This window comes from Branchiostoma belcheri, unplaced genomic scaffold (assembly GCF_001625305.1).
Source record: "Branchiostoma belcheri isolate BF01 breed outbred unplaced genomic scaffold, Haploidv18h27 scaffold40, whole genome shotgun sequence".
Classification (NCBI taxonomy): domain Eukaryota; kingdom Metazoa; phylum Chordata; class Leptocardii; order Amphioxiformes; family Branchiostomatidae; genus Branchiostoma; species Branchiostoma belcheri.
Genome location: NW_017804021.1, coordinates 2,235,444 through 2,246,246, shown reverse-complemented (window position 1 = coordinate 2,246,246; position 10,803 = coordinate 2,235,444). Strand labels below are relative to the sequence as shown.

General features: G+C 43.0%; 1 protein-coding gene across 4 annotated transcripts; it reads left to right on the top strand.

The window, feature by feature from the left end:
• Positions 1-5,217: 5,217 nt before the first annotated feature.
• LOC109477599 lies at positions 5,218-8,220 on the top strand. 4 transcript variants are annotated; one of them, XM_019778939.1, is made up of 4 exons: positions 5,230-5,569; positions 5,673-5,789; positions 6,867-7,386; positions 8,052-8,220. In XM_019778939.1, the coding sequence occupies exons 3-4, from the start codon at positions 6,901-6,903 to the stop codon at positions 8,187-8,189; spliced, it is 624 nt and encodes a 207-aa protein (XP_019634498.1). In that variant the 5' UTR covers positions 5,230-5,569; positions 5,673-5,789; positions 6,867-6,900; the 3' UTR covers positions 8,190-8,220. The 4 variants fall into 4 exon arrangements, with proteins under 4 accessions (XP_019634500.1, XP_019634498.1, XP_019634497.1 ...); XM_019778940.1 differs by having other exon boundaries at positions 5,238-5,294; XM_019778941.1 differs by lacking the exon at positions 5,673-5,789 and having other exon boundaries at positions 5,218-5,294.
• The last annotated feature ends 2,583 nt before the right edge of the window (positions 8,221-10,803 follow it).

Below are 10,803 nucleotides of genomic sequence, written 5' to 3'. Positions count from 1 at the left end.
AACATCCCAACTGTCAGTAAGCCCTAATCTCCAAGCAGATATGGGGTGGTAGATTGTAACACACTGTCAGTAAGGCCTAATCTCCAAGCAGATATGGGGTGGTAGATTGTAACATCCCAACTGTCAGTAAGCCCTAATCTCCAAGCAGATATGGGGTGGTAGATTGTAACACACTGTCAGTAAGCCCTAATCTCCAAGCAGATATGGGGTGGTAGATTGTAACACACTGTCAGTAAGACCTAATCTCCAAGCAGATACGGGGTGGTAGATTGTAACATCCCAACTGTCAGTAAGCCCTAACCTCCAAGCAGATATGGGGTGGTAGATTGTAACATCTCAACTGTCAGTAAGCCCTAATCTCCAAGCAGATATGGGGTGGTAGATAGTAACATACCAACTGTCAGTAAGACCTAATCTCCAAGCAGATATGGGGTGGTAGATTGTAACATCTCAACTGTCAGTAAGTCCTAATCTCCAAGCAGATATGGGGTGGTAGATTGTATATAGTATGTAGTGTTTTACTTTATGAAACATATTTATAGTGTGATAATAAGTACACTTGTTTCTGATGTAGTTTACTTTTGAATTTAGATATTTAGACCAAACACAAAAATCTTACCCAATACTTTTTCTGATCATGTTTGTAGAGCAAATAAATGTCTCACAACAATGATTTATTTCCCTGAGTCTTTATTTCTGTTGTATATAGATTAGATATTTGAGAACATGTAGAAATATTATCAGGATCCAAGCAGATGTTGGGTGTGACTACATTTACTACACATACTGGAGGTTTCTTTTCAAAATCCATGATAAGAACTTGAAAATACATGTATTATAACTGAGTATTTTAATCATAAATGAGATATAAGAGCTTTATTGGGAAGAAAGGGTGCGTTTTTCAGCATTAATCGCTTTCGTGAACACTGAAATGGCAGAAATATTGACCGAAAAAAGCTCCGTATTCAGCCGCTCATACCAGCCGGTCAAGGAACGTTTGTCTCAAAATGAACAGACACAAGAGTAAAATGGTTCTTTCCCAATAAATTCATGATATTTCTGCAGTCGGGAGGCGTCTTAGCGTCAAGAACGAGAGCTGGAAAGACCAGAAGTAAAACCCCCTTAAGAGCCCATCGCGTTTCCCCACTCGCGAAATGGCCAAATCTGGGAATGATTAGCTTCGTTAGCGAGATACGGGCCTTTTCAGAACGGGGACCCGAAAACGGGGATGTGATAGGGGATGAATATCCGCTTTTTTAATTTAAGAAAAATGAAACTTTTGACGTTTTAGGTGCTCCTATTTTCGGAGTATATTTCTTACAGTCTCTATTATATTCCTGCTTAAGGCCGTCGCCCAAATCCGCATAATTCTTTAGTTATACGTAAAATTGTGTTTTTGCGATCAGCTGATCGCTTGCAGAACTGGTCAAAACCTTTGCAGAAGTGAACTTTTCGCTGTCGAACACATTACCATATGAATGAAAACCAAGCAGAGGTTAGGAGGAAAGATCGTCACTTTTGCTCGCATGGATTATCATATGAGAGCAGACGCCTATATCTATAAACAGCGCTTCCCAGGTTAGATTCTAAGGGCATTGGCGTGACAAGTCGTACAATAATGATAGAACCGCGCTGCGTGTATGTGAATCTGGTGTGTTACAGGTAAGAAATTTTTCTAAAACTTGAAAACTTGAATTTTCTTCTAGCTGCTTGAGATACGTATAGAAATAGGCTGATTTTATTCCATGTTGAAGAAGATACATTGGTATGGAGTATGGAAACAACACCCAAATAAGGCAAGACGCTAATTATTAGCTCACCTGAAGTTTCTCACCTGGTCAGTATCTTATCATAATTTACCCAGCAAGCTTAGTCTGCTGCTCAAGGGTTTGCTCCTTAAAACACAAACTTTAGGGAAATACAAAGATAAATAAAGTAAAACATGGAAAGCTATCTGTCTACTAGTCCTTAGGGGGCTCCTGTTGCTGAAATACTGATGTTGGACATCATTTTCTTGCTTGTTTTGATAAACAAGGCTACACAATCAGACCACAAACAAAAGTTAGAGAGAGCTACTCCGGACCCCTTGGCATGGCATCTTGTGGTCATGTTGTTCCGAAGTTCGGAATAACAGCCCCCGTTTTGGGGATGGTGGCGGCTCAAGTGAGTCGTCACGTACGAGCCTTGGACGGCTGAGCTGAGCTGTCCTATGGCTTAGGAGATCACTACTTCTCTGTCTGGGAAGCTAGTGTCTCAGAAAACTGGGCCCTTCGCGGTGCCCTTAAGGCCGGTCTGGCCGCACCAGACTGTGCCGCATGACGCCACGTAACACAATGTTTCATTATGTCGGACTTATAACAAAAATGGAGCAAAATCTTCATTTATAAGTTCATTTTACCCCACAATTTCCCTGAACCCTCTAGCCCTCCCCTCAATGGCGGGTTTAATATCGTTTCGACCTGTTATTTCGACCTGTTTTACCCCAAACCCCTCCTACACCCAGGCAAATCTTTACACTACTTCCACAGGAGATATCTTTCGTTCGTGGGACTTAAGTTGGATAAATTATGTTCATATACACCTGTGCAGGTGAGTGTAATTAACCTGAATATATTAAATGTTGGGCTAGTACACAAACAAGACCAGAGGGACAGAAAATGGAAAAGTATTCTTTATTTTTAAAAGTTTCACACGTTACAAGAAGAGAAGACAAAGGGTATTGCATCTACGGGATCTCTTCTTATTTTCATTCTAACTAAATTTGTAAAAAGGACCAGTAAAATAGCAAAAAGGAACAATAATTGACGTAAATGCTAGATCTGTACGTACATGAGCTCCCCTGTTTGCTGTATGCAAATCGGTGGTACATGACAGGGTTATGACAGAATTACAAGGATTACAGCAAGATAGTAAGTACAAATGTATATTTACTTTGTAACATACTGAAGTCAAAGAGCCAAATTATAGCTCTACACAAATATATGACTATAAACATGTTGTATGTGAGACTTCCTGTAGTTTGAATATTTGGCCTGTTTTATGGTAGACCGAACCAAACAAACATAGTAAACCCAATGAAGGGTGCACTAAACGAGAAATCGTACAATACGATTACTCACAGCAAAGTTTACAAAACATCTTTTTACTTTTAAGTCCGCGTACACCACTTCCACAGAGCGCATCTTTCACTTGTGGGTCGGACACCAAAATGGCCATTTGGGTAAATTATGTTGATATATATCGGTAACACAGGTGATCGTAATCAAGGCTCAAGTATTAACTGCTAAACTGTGAGAATATTACAGTCTCATATATTACAGTGTTCCTTAGTCTTGCACAGTACTGTACTCATATCCAAGTTTCCATAAGAAATAATCACATAAATGTTCACCATAGCTAAGTCTATTACAATAAATACCTGTATTTGTGTGTTTTACAACAGCAAAATGTCTGCGATTCCCTCGAACTTCTGCACCGGTCCCCCAGCAGCAGGAAGATGTCAGATCTGGCCATGGGTTCGCCTGGACAAGCTCGGCAACCGGCACTACAGAAACAACAACAACAGTTGATCAACAGGAAACTTCGATATGATCAACCACAAACCTCTATAACATGTTTCCCTAGTGGAGTAGATATAAACAATCCGAGCCAAACAAATCCACAACAAACTTTGCAGAACCGCAGAACTTTCAATCTGGCCACATAAACGGAACAACAAGATACACACCTGCATACCTGGGCCTCTTCGCTTTCCAAAAAAAAAAAAGCAGCGGAATCGATGAATTCTGTCGGAGACGCGCACACGCAGCTCACACCTCTGCGGACTCACCTGGCCTTAAAATAAACAAACATGAACTTTCTAACCTTTGACATGACCCCACAGTGGTACCTGATACATGTATAGAGTGTCGCGGTATATCGCACGTACTGTGAAGCGCACTTGCCGATGACTCTGTTCTAGTTAGCACCGTCATTATCCAACAACATAGATAGATAATTCTACAAAAGTTGTCTGTTTCTAACAGTCCTTGTTAGCATAGTGGTCGTTTTGCTCCGTTATATGGCCACGCTACATTCTTTTTTACTGTATATCTTCCACTTTTCTCCATCCATCGTTATAAACGGGCTGCACCTGACCGCGACACGGTCTTAATTTAGCGCCGCCCAGTGGCGGCTAACGGTACTGCAACCACCGGCCTTCATCTCCCGCTGTCATAAACGGGCTGTACCTGACCGTGACACGGTCTCAATTTAGCGCCGCCCAGTGGCAGTCGAAGGTACTGCAGCCTCTTTCAGACTGCACCTATTAAACCACCCCCGTTAAACTACACCTGTGGCCCTGCCGCTACACCTCCTGCCGGGCCGCTACATCTCCGGTTCGGCCGGCCCAACACCAACATGTACCGGCCCGGCCGGAGGTGTAGTTTAACGGGGGTGCTAACCGTGACTCTGACTTTTAGCCAATGAAAGGCGTCTGCAAACTTCGCATGAAGGAAGCAGGGCGTAGAATTCCGCAAAAATATGGTCCACAAGGCCAGAGGAGCGAGTACGCCGTTTACGAGGGTCACAGTCTGATGGCTAATGGTGACGAGGAAGGTCAGTGACTGCAGTACCTTCAGCCGCCACTGGGCGGCGCTAAATTGAGACCGTGTCACGGTCAAATGCAGTGACGGTGAGAGATGTAGGATTTGGCTGCACTAGCTTAACCCACTGTGAGCTTAACCAGTTACGGTCAGGTACTTGTTATGGTACATCCATGTAAGCCAGTGGTTGTAGTACCCTTATCCGTCACTGGGCGGCGCTAAATTGAGACCGTGTCACGGTCAGGTGCAGCCCGATTTGCTTTGGTGGATGGAACCCAGAGACTGCAGTACGTTCATTCTTTACTGGGCGGCGCTTCTACTAAGTGAATGCAAAATGCTATTATGGTATTAGCAAGGAGTCACCGCGGCTCACTCCCTGGCCAATTATATTTTTATTCACCCTATTTTTGCCGAAATTCATTATCCATAATCCCTAAGGAGGGCCGAGTGGAAGCTAACCTCTTGCTCTATATATTTTGAGGCAACTACTAGTAAGTGCAAAATAGACTAAAATTGTGTAGTTACGCCATCCATGAAATTAACTTGGTCTGGCCTAATGAGTACATCCACTCTGCATCACCCCCATGGCGTTCCACATGGACTGATCGGTTACGTTACCATGGCGACGCCGACGCCCCGTTCTCCGTCCTTTGGCGCGGTTGACGTCAGGACAGGTGTGCCGTGCGTCGCGTTCTCTCACCTGTACGTCAGGTAAGACGCCCGTTTGTAGTCTCAGTCCGACACACATACAGGTAACGATTCTGTAAGGGATTTGTTCCTCCCGTGTAAAACGACTTGTAGCCGTGAAAGGGGGTCAGGTGAAAATTATTTCCTTAGTAACTTGAGACCACATCGATTTTTCACTCTGCGTCTTTAAGTTTGCGCAGCCGGACTTAAGGGGCGAGAAGCACACGTGAGGAACTTCAGAAGGCGAGTTTGACCTTTGGGAGGGACATAAGAAGGAAACACGCTCTTAAAGGGTTAAGGTAAGAACACAAAAGTCCAGGATACGTCAAAAGTATGACTAACGTGTGACAACTTCTGGTCGAGGGACCATCGCTTCTGTTACGTCGGTTTTTCGTCCGTCAGTTTTCAGCGAGGCGCTTTGACAGAGCAGATCGTGGACAGGGAAACTTACAACAGGCAGCCGAGTTTCGTACGACACATCCACGACTGATACTGTCCGGAGTTTGTCGTGAATCGGACGTAAGTGACGGTGGTTTGGGTAGGCCAGACAAGCTCCCAACAACCACACTTTAATTCCGCCTCGAAGCGTGCCCAGAACTTTCTAGTCATTTAGACTTGTTTAGTGTGTTTTGTTTGCTCTTCAAAATGTACAGTGTTCGATTGTTCTTTTCCTTTTCAAACCTGACAATATGTATGTTGAGCTGCCAATCGCAAGTTCTATAATTGTATCTTCCTCTCAATTTCTTATCCTCAATCCTAAAAAGCCTGTTAGAGAATATTGTACTACTAGTCTAAAGCTCCGGGGGAGGGTGGTCACTAATTACTGATAATAACAGTCGAGTATACAAAACACCGAGGTGTTCGGGGCAGAAATCTCCAAGCAGAGGTTCGGTTTCAACTCTTTCTTCGTCTCTAGGGACTGTTTCGCTCTTGTTCTGTTCTGTGCTCGCTATTTTTGTGTGGGAATTTTTCTCTTTAGCAAAGCGACGCAAGAAATGAACGAAGAAATTTACAAAAACACGGTCCGCACCTCGCATCTGCTTGGAGACGTCCACAGAGCGCGAAGGCGCGGAGGGATGTTATGTAAACAGTCCGTCTGAAACCGTATCCCTCCGCCAGGCGCTGGAACGAAACGTAACACCGCGGCAGGTGACGTCCGGCGGCCAATCGATATGAGAACGGCAAACAACAAACACACGAGTTCGCAAACAGTCGGTTACTTAGACTTTAAGTGGAAATCTGGTCAATAACAAGCTTCGACCCGCTCACAAAGTACGCAGTCGGAAAGACAAACTAAAAGCCTCAGATTGGAAAGAAAGGAAGTGGAAATAAAGAAAAGGAAAAAGAAAGAAAGAAAGACGAGGAAAGAGGGAAAAGAAAGAATAAAGAATGAATGTAGAAATAAAGGAACAGAGTCTGAAATAAGTTAGAAGGAAAAGCAAGGTACAAAAGTTGGCAAAGTTGTAACTAGGGTTCACCAGGCTTACTCTGATTGGACTAAAAGTTACGGAGGTTTTTTGGCGACGCCTCTGGGGCGGAGCCTTTTGTGTAGCTTTTGTGTTGACCTGCAGATGTTGTTGTGTATCTTCTCCACAGGCATGCTGGGTAGAACAGCGCTGAGCTAGTGACGATGTCGCGTCTGCGGAGACAAGTGGACGAGGAAGAAGTCTTAGACGTTCTCGACGCGAACCAGCGCCTGTCTCAGCTCATCCAGGGCGTCTGGGAGGACTACTCCAAGTTCAAGGTTAAGGAGCGCGAGTTCATGTGCGAGCTTGACGGCGTGTCGTTGTCCAACGGGTACACGAGCCTGGTGACGGTGCGGATGATCCGGGGGCACGTGCAGCGCTACCCGGACCTCCACCCCAACCTGCAGACATTCCTGCGCATGTACGACAGACTGAAGGACGACGGAGTCAACTTGGTGAAGCGCAGGATCGTTCCGCGCATGCGCCGTGCGCAGGGCTTTATCCCGCTGTCGCTACGCGATGCCGTGAACTACTGGAACTCTCTGGACGGCACAAAACGGAACCTGATGGACATTTCGAAGCGGCGGTCGCCACCCAGAGTGCAGCGGCCAAGCCAGCAGTACTTTGCTACCATGAACCTTTTGCCTGAGGTGGGGATGTTGAATTGAATTGAATTGAAATACCTTAGGTTTATTGTACATTCATGCCACGGCGGGCTAGGTACAGGTCAAGACTTAACAGACAAATAACAAACGTATATAGAACAGTGGAGAAGAAAGATGCACTACTTGACTTAGACATACATTACATAATATAAGGCATATAAGAGTACTATACACTAATACATTGTACAAAGTGTTCTAGTCACTGAGCTAATATCATAAGAGAGGTCAACTTCTTCTCGCTTTTTTTTGTAATATTTAGTGTTTAGGCCACACCAATTAAATTTGTTGGTTCTCGGATTTTTTTAGAAAAAAATATGAAGTGAGAGGGTGAAAAAAAAAAAAAAACCAGGTCTAGGCATCCTATATATCATGCCAACAATAGGTATGTTACAATAGGAGCCATGAAGTCAACACAGAAGGCTAAGGTTGAAATTTAAACAAAAAAATGAATTTTTAACTTTTAATCAAAACACTCTGCATTGATAAGATGGAAAAACTGTAACAATTAGGAAGAAAAGGACTTTCCTCAACTGTTGGGGGCAAAATATGAGCATATTTGAGTTATATTGATTCAGTCTGAATAGTCAACTCATTTTGAGCGTTAATACAACTAAATAAACCCTTCTCTCTCTCTCTCTCTCTCTCCTCAGGTGATTGAGGCAGCAGCGATCTGCCGGAACACGGTCGCGCGATGCTGCCACGACCGCTCGGACTGGAGCCCGGCCGACCCCGTACCAGACGTGCACTATCGCAGCGACACAGAATCCACAGAGTCGGCGTCCGTCTGACTGGAACTTAGTAAGCAAGAGTTAAATACCTAGAGAGACTTTTTGACTCTGAACTGAACCACGTGAAAACGAGCACCAAGTGACCACGTCTAGCGATATATTAGACGTTAAACAAGGACAACAACAACAACAACAAGCAAAGTGAATCAAATTTAAAGTGATCTCAAACCAGTTTGGCTCATTGAAGAGCTTAACTGACTTCCACTGGTCGTGACAGAGAAGACACAGAGTCTGTCGCTTAGGATGTACAATATTTACAGGTTCATTGTACCATAGAAATTTCCCTATATCTTTTCCACAAGTACAATGAACAGTGGACCACGGCTTAACGTCCCGTCCTAAGGACTGCGACCCTATACACAGTAGCGTGCATGTCGGGTGAGCGACATCAGCCGGGATTCGAACTCCCAACCTCTTGGTCCAGAGGCAGGATTGCTATCCACTGGACTACGAACAACTGGAGTAAAACTTTGCTGGCAAAAGTACAAATTACGAAGTGATATTCCAGAAAAAAATGTATTATAATACAAGGGCTCCCCCAAAAGTCCAGCTGTATTCTCCAAGCAGATATTTATGTTAGGCTTGTTTTGGATATTCTAATCATGGCATTGTGTCTTTATTTTTCTTTTTTTTATCAGCTTTTCTTAACTTGAGGACAGCATGCCCAGAGAAAAGCTGAAAAATAGAAAGCCCGACAATAGAAGAAAGAAGCAAACCAAAACAAGCCTAACATCTGCTTGGAGAGTAATGCAAACCCACCTGTGACCACCAGTCTCTGGTAGCTACTCAATGGACAGAATTCCTCTTGCTTGGGAGAATATTATCTAAGGGACCAGCAAAAATTGATTGGCCACAGTGGTCAGGTAGACCTTATGCACAGGTTTGACAAAAAGAGGTACAGATATTAACATCTGTGTCCATAATATCACCAGGGTCCATAATATCACCACCTTGAGAAACAGTGTGCTTAAAGATATTTTTACTGCAACATACTTTTGGTATGCACTCCTTCACACCTCAAATGTACATACCTAGGGTATGTTGCAGTAAAAATATCTTTAAGCACACTGTTTCTCAAGGTGGCGATATTATGGACCCTGGTGATATTATGGACACAGATGTTACATTGGATGCCAGTGTCCTAAATAGTCTGTGCACAAACACAAGTCCTCAGATGTGTATATTGCAAGGTGATATATTCTTCCTGTGGTGTATTCTCAGCCCAACCAGGCTGCAACAATGATTGTACAATAAACTCCTTACTTATAACCTCAGACTGTACACTTCAAGTTCAACTCAAGTTCACGTACAAGCCCCCCACTTACCAACGTGCTGAACTTGCGGTAGATAATCATTATGATGACAATTTGTGATGATATCAGAACATAACATAATATTTCACATAGAATATCAGGATGACTTTTGTCTAGTTAAGGTACATACTAGTTGTCATCCCATTTCTTAAATTAAACAACGTTGTGCATTATTTCAAAACAAATTGTGTACCGTATCATCATTTGTTTGCATTTAATATAACAAATTGATATTGATCAGAAAATAACATATGTACACATTTACCTAGTACAAGAACATTCTGACTAACATTGACCAAATTCAATAGTTATTTTGGTGATTGTCTGATGTTTTAGAGATTCCAAACTTAAGAAAGGTGAAACAAAATTCAATTTATGGACCCCCTATATAAAACAAAGGAAGACAAACTTTGAGAAACTGACAAACATTTTTTGACTTTTGAAGATGCCTGAATTGTATTTCTCATGCAAATGGCTCAAATCTGCTTTGAAAGGGATTCATTAATAAGTTGCCAAAACTTAGCAAACTTAGCCCGGAACCCAGCCTTGTTGGCTGTAGTCCTCTCCACAAGATCTACTACCCTGCTGGTAGCAAATCTGGGGAGACTAGAATAATCCTAAAAAGGCTGGACTCTAGACTATGGCTGAGGCTCTCAATGGTGAAAAAAAACTGAGTTTGGACCTTCTTGTCTTCCTTCTGAAAAAAGTGTGAACATCCACAATCGGTGTAAACATGTACATTTCAAATGTCAACTGTTACATGAACATTAGAGTGAACATGTCCATATAATGTATTATTGAGTGTAACTTTAACACATGGACATCAGTGTGTAGCCTCTACCAGGCACCGCGGATCACTGGAAAAATAGTAGAAATTGGCCGAAATAAAGGAAAGTATACCAGAGAAGAGCCAATTCCCGTGGGTTGCAAATTGGATCTTCTATGGCTTCTATCTTCTCTGGTTTTCTATTTTTCTATCCCTTTATTACGGCCAATTTCTACTATTTTTCCAGCGATCTGCGGTGCCTGGTGGAGGCTAATCAGTGTGAGGGTCGACATGTTTTAGCTGTCAGTGAGAGATACTGGAGGTAGGTAACAAATGCTGACATACATGAAATAATAACAGTTTGTGTCATATACTGTAACAGACAGCAAAACACTAGTCTCCACCAGACTAATAATTTGGGTTTTAAAAAAAGATAAAATTTGGCCAATACTTGACTAGGGGAGTTTAGCCAGTGTTACGAGTTCATTTGCCCGCACATGCAGTTAGAGGGGGAAATCCACCAACCCTCTCGCAG